General features: G+C 25.5%; 1 protein-coding gene across 1 annotated transcript in view; it reads left to right on the top strand.

Moving 5' to 3' along the window:
- Positions 1 to 1,821: 1,821 nt before the first annotated feature.
- LOC135922901 (ubiquitin-like modifier-activating enzyme 5) overlaps positions 1,822 to 14,103 on the top strand; it is a 31,678-nt gene continuing 19,396 nt past the window's right edge. The window contains exons 1-6 of the mRNA XM_065457415.1: positions 1,822 to 1,930; positions 1,976 to 2,021; positions 2,253 to 2,342; positions 11,843 to 11,952; positions 12,772 to 12,922; positions 13,117 to 13,221. Of these exons, the coding sequence (XP_065313487.1) occupies positions 1,878 to 1,930; positions 1,976 to 2,021; positions 2,253 to 2,342; positions 11,843 to 11,952; positions 12,772 to 12,922; positions 13,117 to 13,221 (555 nt within the window). The 5' untranslated portion in view covers positions 1,822 to 1,877. The remainder of the gene's footprint in view (positions 1,931 to 1,975; positions 2,022 to 2,252; positions 2,343 to 11,842; positions 11,953 to 12,771; positions 12,923 to 13,116; positions 13,222 to 14,103) is intronic.

The following is a 14,103-nucleotide window of genomic DNA, read 5'->3' on the forward strand; positions in this document are numbered from 1 at the left end:
ACTAATGTAGCTCCGAAAGTGAATAATATTTCCCTTAATTTTGAAATAAAAACGTGAAGGAATAAAAGAGAATTTAAATGATTAATAAAAGAAATAATTTTTGATGAGAAAAATTAATTAATTTGGAATGTATTTTTATTTAATAGAGTAGAATATAATAATGTGTTGGATAATTTTTTTAAAAAAATAAACGAATTTGGGGTTAAATATAAGGAGATGTGAAAGATGATGTTTTAATTTATAATATGAATGAAATTATTTCAAAATATGTGGGCAAATATCTAAAATATGATTTTCGAAATGAAAGATAAATTAATTAAATTACCTTATTGGGGTATATGACCTATATTGACTATTGTGTAGAAATTTATAATAAAAGAAGTAGAGAATTATTTATTTTTTTGGATATAAATGAATTAAAAAATCTTTATTTGTGAGCGGGGAGAATTTTAGGGGAGAAATAGGGGAGAGGGGGGGGGGCGATTTTAAGGTAAAATCAAAAAAGGGGAATCTTTAGGAAGAAATATGGGAGGTAATTGGGGAGTAATTGCGGGTCTTATTGGGGTGGAATAGGGGGAATCGTGAAAGGATTGAACTAATAATGTATATGTGGGTTGAATGATAAAAGGAGAGATACAAAAGAGGTGTTTGAAATTTGAGTAAAAGTTATTACATATGACAATTGTCATTTTTCTATATTATATCTAAAATATTTCAAAAAAGTTAAATAATAACATTATAACAATTGTCACTTTTCTATGGTACATCTTTAATGTAATTTTAATTTACCATGTTTAAAATAAATATCTTAACCCTTTTGCACCAAAATAATTTAAAAAATTTAAATAATGATTATGAAAATTGTTACTTTTCTATTGTACATCTTTATTAAAACTTTAATTATACATCTTATTAATATAGATTTTAACCTTTAAATAATAACGATTATGACAAATGTCAATTTACTATGATACACTTTTATTGAAATTTAATTTAACATGTTTACAATAAATATCTTTACCCTTATGTGTCAAAAAATTTAAAAAAAGTTAAATTTTAACGATTATGACAATTGTCACTTTTCTATGGTAAATCTTTATTGAAATTTTAATTTTACATCTTAGTGATATAAATTTTAACTTATTTGAGTCACAAGAACTCAAAAAAGTTAAAAAATAACTATTATGACAATTGTCACCTTTCTCTGCTACATTACATATTCATTGAAATTTTAATTTAACATTTTTTTAATAATATTAATTTTACCATTTGTTTCAAAAAAAGTTCAAAAATAACGATTATGACAATTGTCACTTATTTATGATACATCTTCATTGAATATTTATTTAAATATAACATGCTTACTAACCCATTTACTTCAAAAAAATATCATAAAAATAATAATTTACTTTAACATTTTAAAATATAAAGATCTTTGAAGATCGTTGATTAAAAATATTTTTAAATAAAAAATCTTCAAGGATCTAGATATTTGAAGATCCCTTTCAGAAATTTAAAATTTAAAGATTAAAAAATGAAAGATCTTTAAATTTTACTTCGATCTTTGAATATATTTGCTCAAAAATTTTAAAAATAAAATATCTTCAAATTTTACGATCCATTTTATTTTGAGTAAATGTATAACTGTGGTTCTAATAAATTTTATATGATAATTAGATCTAATAAACTTAACTAGGATTAGTTTTAATAAATTTCTATTGTTCCAAAAAAATTATTTCTAAATTCTTATAAAATTTATGGCTATGCGTCTATACACTATATACCTATTATATTGGCCCGCCAAATATTGTTTAGTACCAGGCAGAAAACATTGATAATTACTCAACCATCCAAAATTATTCCACATTTCACGCATTATGAGCTCGAAAGTTATAATGAGTTCTGTGGTAGTGGATTCTAATCCCTACAGGTATTTTATCATATTTTATTCTAACAATATTTATTTTTATTTTAGCCGCTTAATGGCTCTCAAAAGGATGGGAATTGTAAAAAATTATGAGGTTTACTAAAAAAATATTTATTTAAATCCTGACCAGGTTAATTCGAATCTGATATTTTATAGCTGGAATTGATTGATGATATTTTTATTTTAATATAATTTGCTATATAGCCTACTGATTTAACAGGAAAAGGGTTTCCCTCTAATGCATATTATTTTTGTTGTAAAATATTTATAGACAATATTACTAATATAATCTTGCTTTTTTTTTGATAAAATATATTTCTTTTAGGATATACAAAATTTTTCAGTTGCAATAGTTGGTGTTGGAGGTGTGGGTAGTGTTGCAGCTGAAATGTTGACAAGATGTGGGATTGGCAAAGTAAAATAAAATGATAATTTAAAACTATATCTAATTTTTATTTTCCACTTGAGTTTTGTCGAACTATCTTCTAGACAATTTTTTAAATTGAGATAATTGAATTTGTAGTTAAAAATAAATGAAAAACTAATCATACAAATTTCATAAAGTTTTTATACTTATTAGAGAACTACACAGCTCAACAGATGGGCCTGCATGCTGGGTAAAAAATTTTTGGCTGGGCTGGACAAATTATATTAAATATTTTACAGGCCCAGTCAAAGTTTTGGATTTTTTTTATAATTAATAATTAGACAAATTTATGTTATTTTACTAAAATTATTAACAGCCCATCAAACAATTTCACAAAATATATTTTACCAGCTGGACAAAAATAATTATGGAGTCGAAAACAAATATTTTCATAGGCTGACTCTACCTGTGCTGATTAATATTTATTCTGATTATTATTGTTTATAATGTCAGACAATTTTGTTTTTTTGATCATAAAAAAAGTAAATTCAAAACTGAGTATTGGTATCAATTTTCTTATTTTTTTTTAAAACTTTTTTATATAAATATAAGATAATATATAAATTAGATATCATAATTAGGAGGTCTGTAAATGGCCAATTCTCAGGTCAGACTCAGTAGGGTGAAAATTTGGTTTTTGCACAACCCAGCCTAGATAAATGTTTGCCAGGCTAGGCTCAGTTGTATATTTTTCACTAAAGTTGCCTAGCTAGGTTTAAAATTTTTTAATTACAAGGCCTAAACCAAAATGTATATTATTGATGACCAAAATAAACAACTATTTATAATCTTGGGGAGTGTTTACATTTAGAACACTATACTTTTTGGATTATTACTTCTATGAAATATCAGAATTCATCAAATATATAATGGAAAAAAAAAATCCCCACATTTTGCCAGGCCTCTATTAAAACAATTTCAGACCGTCAGGGTTAGCATTGTAATCTCTAATCATAATGTCAAAATTAAACCATATATGAATCAGAATCCTGCAAAACTATCCAGTTACAAACTCAGCTTTGCCAGGGTGTGTTAATTTTTTTCATTTTCTATCCTGACTAGTGTTGTTAAACGGCTCGTTTTGAGCCGATTTTTAAAAACGGCTAACTCAATATTTTAGCCAGAAAAATATTGCCTAAGTCTCGAGATTTTGCTAATAGATGTCTAAACCTTTGTTCCTTCTACAAACAAAATATTTAGGCTTGCGTAATAGTATTCTGGATAAAATATTGAGTTAGCCGTTTTTAAAATTCGGCTCAAAACGAGCCATTTAACAACACTAATCCTGACTGTCATTTTGATTTTTTTTCAAAACGACAAGAATATGCTCAAATGATTAAAATCTGCTCGTTTTGATTATATTTCATTCAATTCATAGTGTAATCCTAAATATTAAGGACATATTATGTCTAAAGATACATAAGTTTTTTAACCGATAATTTACTTTATTAAATCTTATGTGGAAATTTATTTGTCCATTCCTGCATTAGGGTGATATTTTTTTCATTCTTTACCCCTATTATATGGGTCTGATTGCTTATTATAGGTCTCCAGGTCTAATATAAATAATTTCTTTTTTAATAAGTGTCAACTAGACTAGGATAGACATATTTTATTATTAATCTGATATGTTGTATTTTCAGAATCATATAATTACACTTCAGACAATAGAGCCTCAATATTACATATATCAAGGGACCAATAATTATAAGTTATATATGAAAAAATAAAGAAATACATATTATTTCTTGTATTTCCTCCTTTTCTTATATTTAAATCCAATTTTTTGTGATGCTTCTTTAATGTTTGATTATCGCATTCAAGGTTGTCACTATAATGGAAATTAAATTCGAATGGATATTTTTTTAAATTGGATTATTATTCACTCTATCCTTAATTCCTAATGCTTTCGTGTAGAATTTAATGAAATCTTTTTTTAAGGCTGCATCCAAAATCATAAAAATATAAATAAATAAATTTTGAAGAAAAAAATAATATAAGCTATTTTTAATGTAAAAATGGTGTCCAATTTCATTTTTCGGTATTTATAATCGAATAAAAATGTACTTATTTGTGAAATTTTTATAAAAAAATTAGTGAGTACAATTTTTAATGCTGTTAATTTTTATTAATTTACTTCACCAAACAATTATAGCCTTTTATATTAATATATTTTTTAGTGTCAGAATATAATTTTATGGAAAGCATAAGAGTGCACAAGAACCTCTGGTGAAAAATGACTTAAAATTCAGAGATTCTGTAGAAAATAGGAAAATTTGGGAGGAAATAATAGGAAAAACATAACTTGAAATGATCTAGTGAAAAAGAAATTTTTAGATGAAAAGGCTAAATAAATTATATTCTTTCACCCAATAAAATCTGGTAAAAATAAAAATTATAATTTAATTTAAAAGGAATATGTTGAACATTATATATGGTTAAAAGAAAATATTGATGATATTACCAAATATATTTTATTAGGCTGCATCATACCTTAATGAAATTGCTAACTCACTTAATGATATAAATATTGGGCAAAATATGTCTATTGATTCTTTTTATGATACTATAATTTCTGTACATTTAATACTATTATTTGATATTTATTATTGAATAATAGCTAGATCAAGATAATGCCAACAAAAAAATGAAAGTTATTAATAAAAATATTCCTATTCCTACTTTTAAAAGATATTATTTTATTTCTATTACAATTTTATTATATAACTCAAATATAATAATTTTTATATATTTTATGGATAAATTATTTTTCAAAATAAAAGTTATTATGGGTTTTACAACTGTTTATTCAATATTGATATAATTATTTACAACATATATGTATTTATTAAGTATATAAATAAAATTTTGATAACCATTATCAAATAATAGGTTCATACAAAGTTAAATAACTGAAAGGTGATATAAAATAATAAATACAATCAAATATTTACATATCTTTTAATTAATAATTAAATCACATCAAGCATTTTGAATATGTTAATTTTTATTTTTTTAAAACTTAATTTGTTATTAATTTGAGGAAATTTCAAAATTTTAAGGATGTTTTCACAACTTTTTGGATGCAGCCTAAAATAAAAATTAAAAACTAAAGATTACAATTATCTCAATTCTCAATCACAAATTAAGACCACATATATTTTATTTTAAAAAATAAGTTGCTTCTATTTATTCTTAACAGGATTGGCATACTATTTTTTTTTTCTAAAAACAAGGAGTTGTTTATTTTTTAAACAGGGCTGCGAACCAATGTTGTTAAAGTATCTATTAAGAAAGAAAAAGCAACGTTATATAGAGCCGTTTTATATTTCGAGTAGCTATAGCTAAAAAAAATATCCACTTATTTAGCTACTTTAAAAAAAATTTAATTAATATTTTAAAATGCTGAATTTACATATATATATATAATTTTTATAATTTAATTTATAATTTGAATAAATAAAATAATATATTTAAAAAAATATAATTTATTCAAATCCTTTCGCTTCTTTCATTCATTTATTTAAATTTTGGAAGATGACATCTTATTCATTATCGGAATCATAAATATATATCGATTTAATTTAGATATTTTATTTAGGAAAAGACAAAACAAAGGTAGAGAGCTTGAGATACGAATAAGTTCCAGAAATTTTTAATTGATTTTAATAATATTTTGCTTATTTACTATAGGAAATTTGACGTGATTGAAACTAGAGATGAACACAATAATTGAGCATATATTTCATCATCTTTAGTCAAATTTTTTAAAAAAATCACCTAATAAAACGTAAACATCTCGTGTTCTCAAATTTTTTGATGATATTTCCGATAAAGATGATAAAAATAAAACAACTAATATTGATTGTATAACAAATTTTTGAAATCATCTATATCATATCTCGCAATATTTAAAGATTTCCCTCTTTTAAAACTATTCTTCATAAAATATAATACCCCTATTCTACCCAGTTCTCCTTTTGAGAGATTATTTAGTCTAGCAAAAATGTTTTTGGTGAAAAAATATGTTATTTGCTAAATAAAAACTTAAAAGCAAATACAAAATATAACTAATATTTATTATACTCATAGCTAGATATAGGTTTTTAAAGTAGCTACTTAAATAGCTTTTCTACATTTAAAATATAAAAGCTGTAGTACCTTTTTAAATCAGCTATACATTGCTGCGAACCCTCGTTCTAAAAAATGGTTTGAGTTCAGGTTTAATGAAAATCCCATAATCAGTTTCAGGAGTTGGAATACCGAAAAGAAAAGACATAAATATTTTTAACAAGAGCTTTATATTTAGTATATTATTCATTTAATTTGCATTCTTACAATTTTTGAATGTTTGGGTGACTGTATAGTTATAATTTATATAATTATAAATTGATAGGTGCACTTTAAAAATCATGGCCATACATCTTAAAAAGCTTAACACCAGTCAATCGCTCTTTTGAAGAAAATATTACCTAGGATCTGTCCTTAAAACTAAAACAATACAGATGTTTAAATTGAAATATAGATTTTATGATGATTAAATGTCCGTATCTTCCCGTTTAATTTTTAGACGAGATATCTGGACGAGACGCGTCCCAAGGATGATAATCTTGGACATCTAGGTCATTCCTCGCCCTTTCCTTCTAAATAATTTTTTACTATAAAATGGCAAGTAGTACTTAAAAAGCCCATTTTTGAAAATGGTCGCCTACTATTTTACCTTCGATTTTTCTCCTTCTCAGTAATTTATCCTTCCATAAGCGCGATAATATATTATAAAAAAATATATGAATAAATGATACTTATTTTCAAAAGTTAGTATTAATTTTATTTTATAAGATATTCACTTTTTTAAAATTACACTTAAATAATTTATTTTTTGCAATTGTGAATTGTAAAAAAAATTCCATCTTTGAAAAATGGGATGCCTCTAGCCTACCTATTGGCAGGGCACTGCAACTTGCATTTAATAACACTATATTACCTTGATGATCCCGTTATTTTTTCTCATTTAATAATCTAACCAACAACATATATAATTTATAATCGACAAATTTTACAAAATGATGGTGGTAAAAATTAAATTTTTTTTTCCAGTCATGGGTTACTTTATCTGATATGATATGTTGTCAAAATGTAGTAGAAAATAATTAATTTTTTTAAAAAGCAAAATAAATAAAGGTGAAAAATGTAGAAATGGGTAATTCCATACTAAATCGATAACTTTTCGGCCCGACCTTTTTAATTTCGATAAAATTTTGTATGCTGAAAGAATATCATTTGAAAGCATCGAATCCAACATTTTAGCTTCCTAGTGCTCATAGTTCCAGAGATATCAATAGTCAAAAGTGTCAAAAATGACCTTTTTTCGAAAAATACGATTTTTTGAAATTGAGATAAGTTATGATTTTAAAAATATAAGTTATATGTCATTTTGTAACTCTATTTAAGGCCTTTTATTAAATATTAAAGATTTTTTGAAATAATATTGTTGCGGTTTTTATTTACGTTATAAATTTTAAACATAAAAATTCCAGGTGTTTCGCTTTCCAAATTTTTTTGAATTTAATATTTTCTTATTCTCTAACCTTATATCTATTCATGAAAAAAATTTAAACTTGGGACAGCCATGGATTTTTTAGTTATTACGATTTAAAAAATCAAAAAATAAATATTTTTCCCAAAAATAGATGGCGCTCCTTTATAAAATAACGTGTTTTGTTATAATTATTATTTTTTAAAACTTTTTTCACTTAACATAAATAATAAGATTTTCCAGCATTACTATCAGGAAAAAATATTATATAGATCGTTTGATAGGCTTACTTATTATTAGAGATTTGCAAAGTTAGGCCCGGACGGGCTTTGGGCACAATTCTATTTAAATAATCAAGTTCGGGTCGGGCTAATATTTTGAAAAAAAAATCAATAAAAATATTTGATTTTATTTATTGAAACTAAACGACATATAACATATATCTTTTATTTTGAGTAATTATAAAAATTAATTTCTATATTTATATAAATTCGGATTAAATTTTTTTAAAAAAAAATTTGGACCGAGCCGGGCTTGAAAAATTAGGCTCGATGCAGATCACTACTTATTATTGCTATATTGATAACTTGTAAAAATTAGTTTTTATAATAAATGATTAAATTACCTAAAAAGATAGTTAAGATTCCGATATCTCATACAAGAAAATATAATAATTAATTGTTGAAAGATAAAAGCTAGTTTTCATGGTCCTGCCCTAATATTGATTAATTTTTATTTTACAAATATTTTGATATTAATTATTTTTCTTCTTAAAATTATTTATAATATATAAATATAAATGCGTAAATCCTTTTAAAAGAATCTAAACACTTTAATTATAAAAACAACCTGCGCAAAGTCATGACGTGGATGTCACAATATCCAAACATTGAGGCTGAACATTATATTTGTGATAAATGCGGTAAAAGGTTATCACAAGAAAATATCAAAAATATAAATTCTGATAGTGAATATGTAAATAACAGCATCAACATCAATAGATAAAATCAATATAACTTTAAATGAAATAGGAATATCTCCTATTAAGAAAAAAAAACTAACCGAAAAAAATTATCCAAAAAAAGGCAGCAATAATAACAAAAGCGATTACAGATATAATAATTAACAATCCAGATTCGGATACGAAAGATAATAATGATATACTCAATAACATGAAATTACAATATCCCAATTTATCTAAAAATAAAAAATATCAATTGCTGACCATTCTGCCTCCTAATTGGAGCGCAAATAAAATAAAAACGACATTCAACGCTACATATCATATGGCATATAATTCCAAAATCAATTTAGAAGAAAAGGGGAGTCTTTCAACTCCAAATCGAAAGCCTGCAAAATATCTCAATCAAAAAACAGTTGATATTGTTTGAAAATTTTTTTTGCATTGATAAAGTTAGTAGGTATTATCAGGGAAAAAAGATTGCATATTTATCATTGAAAAGTTGAAAGAATTATATAATCATTTTAAGGCGAGTAATTCAAACTTAACAATTGGATTTTCGAAATTTGCTAGCTTAAAACCAAAAAATTGTATATTAGCAGGGGCTAGCGGAACACATAGTGTATGCGTTTGTAGCATACATCAGAATATTAAACTTATGATTTTAAGCTGTGAATTAGAAACATTGACTAAAAATGTTGAGGATACATTAACAACTTATAGAGATGTTATAGGCAGAATGATTTGCAATCCCCCGTTACCCACCTGTTATTTTGGTGACTGCAACGAATGTCAATAGATATTTGATTGAGGATCTGATAATCGATGAGATTAGAGGATATGTAACATGTGCATATGAAAACGATTGGTGGTTAGGATTTTTACAAGAAGTGAATGTAATTAGAGATGAAGTAAAAATTAATTTTCTTCGCCCTAAAGGACAAGCAAATTCTTTTGTTTATCCAGCTGCACAAAATATCTTTTCATACCAAAAAATAATATTTTAACAATAGTTAGCCCATCAACGGCTACTGGGCGTACATATAATTTATGGCAAAACGAAATTTTCATGGCGTCAAAAAAACTAAATTTAATGAAAAACCGAAAATAGGTAATATCTTTCATGAATTTTAATTTATCTATTATATCTTTAAAATTTATAAAATAATTTTTCGAAAATTAAAATTTTTTATAAAAAAAAATGATTATAACCGCAGCTAAATAATCTGATTTCATGATATTAATGCTGGAAAATCTTATTATTTATGTTTAAAAGTGAAAAAAGTTTTAAAAAATAATAATTATAACAAAACACGTTATTTTATAAAGGAGCGCCATCTATTTTTGAAAAAAATATTTATTTTTTGATTTTTTAAATCGTAATAACTAAAAAACGCATGGCTGTCCCAAGTTTAAATTTTTTTTATGAATAGATATAAGGTTAGAGAATAAGAAAATATTAAATTTAAAAAAATTGAGCGAAACACCGGGAATTTTTATGTTTAATAAAAGGCCTTTAATAGAGTTACAAAATGACATATAACTTATATTTTTAAAATCATTATTTTTTAACTTATATCAGTTTCAAAAAATCATATTTTTCGAAAAAAGGTCTTTTTTGGCACTTTTGATCATTGATATCTCTGGAACTATGAGTACTAGGAAGCTAAAATTTTGGATTCGATGCTTTCAAATGATATTCTCTCAGCATACAAAATTTTATCGAAATTAAAAAGGTCGGGCAGAAAAGTTATCGATTTGGTATTGAATTACCCGAATTTACGGGAAAGGATAGGGGATAAAAATAAGAAAGCTAGGAATAAATTCAATGGAAGAGATGAAACTTAGATAGTTAGAAGGAATAATGGCGGTAGCAAGCCTTGGGCGTAAGAAGGGTCCTTAGACTGATCGGGTTTTACGCGAATCCGTTTGCCTAATTCTTTGAAAAAACGTTTAGCTTATATTTTTTGCACAAGAAATATTATAAAAGATCCCCCCCCCCCCCAAATGCTTTTAATAATGAAAATAAATAGAAAAACAATTCCAGAAACCCTAAACTCTAAATTTAAAAAGGATTTGGGTCCATTAGTGTTGTTAAACGACTCGATTTGAACCGATTTTTAAAAATGGCTCGCTCAACATTTTAGCCAGAAAAATATTGCCTACCTCGAGATTTCGCTACTATTTATAACGAAAATCTTCAGGTTTGCGTTATATTTTTCTGGATAAAATATTGTATTAAGACGTTTTTAAAAATCGGCTCAAATCAAGAGGGTTAACAACACTAGGTCCAATCTAAAGAGTTCGGGTTCTTGGCCCTATTTTTAACATTTGGATATGAATTTTATTTTAAGAAAAACGTAAGAAAATTTTAATGAATTTAAAAAAATATTTATATGCGGGAAAATGTTATGCAGAAACATTATTTTAGTTGAAATATTTTCGGCACCATAATTTGCAATTGTTAAGAGTAGGAAAACATTAATTTTTTTATAGACATGAAGAGATAAATAGTTTATCAAATCTTAGTCTTATCTGATTTTTCCTCCAAAAGTGTCATATAGTTCACTCCCTTTAGCCACGATATTATGTTAACTCTTATGGATATGAATTTAAAATATAGGTAACGTATTTTTTTTATATAATGCGTAAAAAATTAAGAAAGAAAGAAAAAATTATATTATGTCATTTTCAGGCAGAACGGTTGTTTCAACATGTTTTATTTATCTCCAAAATGGATAATAATTTTTCAAATAAATATTTTAGATGTAATATAATAAACTTCATAGTTGACTATGATTTATTTTTTATTAACGATTAAATGGCTGGCTCCTAGAAACCCACTAACTACTGAGTTTTTTTTAAAAAATATTATGTTATACAATAGAAATTAATAAAAAATTGCTGGAAACATGTCTAGGAAACCCGCTTTGAGTATCCTGGAAATTGCCTTATGGTATATTAAAAAAATGATATATATTTTTTTCATAGTTACTACTATTTGACTATGACAAGGTGGAGTTAGCAAATATGAATCGTCTCTTTTACAACCCATCCCAAGCCGGTATGTCCAAAGTACATGCTGCTAAAGAAACATTGCGGTTAAAATTCTGTTTATTATTAATGATATATTATCTTCCATTCTAAATTCTTTTTATTGGGAAATTTATTCAATGTAGATAGATGAATGAAATGAACCATGCACACTATTAAGATTTGAAATAAATTGATAGAAAATCCCATTTTTTTTATAATTAATGAAATACATCTTTATTTAAGTAGAAATGTTGAGTATTGACGAGCAAGAAAGTTTGTCGTTTGTTTTACAACCTACCCAATAAAAAAAATTGGTTTAATTTGAATAATCAAGGATGGAATATCATTTACACATTGTGCTCTAATAATGGGGATCTCCTTAATCAAAATTTTAAATATTAGGCTTGTAGTTTATTTTATAATATAATATCAATTATAATTTTAATATTCATAAATATTGGAATAAGAAATGAGGGTTGGATCACTCTTATACTCATATATTGGTGTTAATGTTAAGCGTGCTCTATTTACTGTTAGTTAATTCTTTATTCCTAGGAATCGTGAAATCTGATTAGATTATTTCTAGGAGAGCACAATTATTCTTTCTTTCCTTCAGTTTTTATAATGAACTAGAATTTCTTATGGATGTATTGTTGGTATATAAGACTTCGAAAGATATTTGGTCTTATCAGTTCAATACACTTCCATTTAGTTGGTGGAATAATGTAAATGCGTGCAACACCAACAACATATGGACCTTTACTTTTTTTAAAAATATATGAATTTACGCTTAAGATTAATTTATAATCCTTTTTTTAATAAAAAAAAAATTTGGGGGGGTGGGGCTTCGAACAGATTATATTTTTCATAATATTTTTATAAAGGCATATAAACCCTGATGTGACAATTGAAATTTACGATATGAACATAACCACCATGGAGAATTACGAGAGATTTAAGGGACTAATAGAGATCGGAGTGGATCTAGTACTGAGTTGCGTAGACAATTTCGAAGCTAGAATGACCATCAATTCCGTAAATTGAACATGGGAGGGGATGGAAGAGAAAAGGAAAAGTAAGATATAAATTAAGATTAGAAAAGAGACAAAGATAAAATACTACTAGTAAACTAAATAAAAATTAATTTAGTAGAAAAACATTAAGGATAAAAAATTAATTTAAGTGGAAAAATATTAAGGAAAAATAATATTTAGTTCTTTTATAAAAAGGCTTGCAATGAACTGGACTTAGAGTGGATGGAATCGGGTGTCAGCGAAAATGCCATCTCGGGCCATATCCAATACATCAAGCCAGGTCTTACCGCTTGCTTTGCTGTAAGTCATTAGCACATCATATAAATTATCGGAGTAACCTGCGTCATTAATATCCACCTATTCTTATTTTTTTATTTTAAATTTAAAACCTTATATTATAATTATTATAGAATAGCAATATAAATGAATACAAAATTTAACCGTATCAGGTCAATTCATTGTCACGAACAAATTTTTTAGAAAGGTAATATTCTGAATCCAATTATTAGAATTTTTTTCGACGAAACATTTATAGCGAAGACAATATCGCGAACCTATTATCACGGATCTATTTCTGTGAAACCATAACCGCGAATAGATTTTAATGAAACTTTTATCGCGAATCCTTTATAGTAATATTTCTACGGCGATGTATTTGTGCGAAATCATTATCGTGAGTGCATTACCACGAAACAGTAAATATATTGCGAATTCATTTATTTAAAGGAAAACAAAATACTCAATATCAATTTACCCACCAAAGTTCCTTAAATCATAAACGCGAAATATTTTAAGGATATTTTATCATTTATTGTCTATTAAGTAAGCCAACCCTTATATGATGTGATAGAAAATAAATTACCCAATTTCTTTCTGATCTCTTTCACCCATAGTTGTAATTACAGAGGGGACATTTTGATTCAAGTTTTTACCCTAAATTTACCCCCCCCCCTCCCTTTCCAACATAAATTTTTAAAATGTGCTTTATGCTATTAAAGGTAAATTTTAGCAAATATTTTCCCCAATCAAGATAAAAAATGCTGAAAGCTAAGAATTTTTGCTGATCTCAGATTATTTTTAAAAATCATAGAAGATTTTGCTATGTAATTTTTTAAATAATCTTAGAATTTTTTTTATTGAATTTTCCGAGTTATGTAATAAAAAAATAAAAGAAATTATAAA

This window comes from Gordionus sp. m RMFG-2023, chromosome 1 (genome assembly GCF_954871325.1).
Source record: "Gordionus sp. m RMFG-2023 chromosome 1, tfGorSpeb1-WG-v2, whole genome shotgun sequence".
Taxonomy (NCBI): domain Eukaryota; kingdom Metazoa; phylum Nematomorpha; class Gordioida; order Chordodea; family Parachordodidae; genus Gordionus; species Gordionus sp. m RMFG-2023.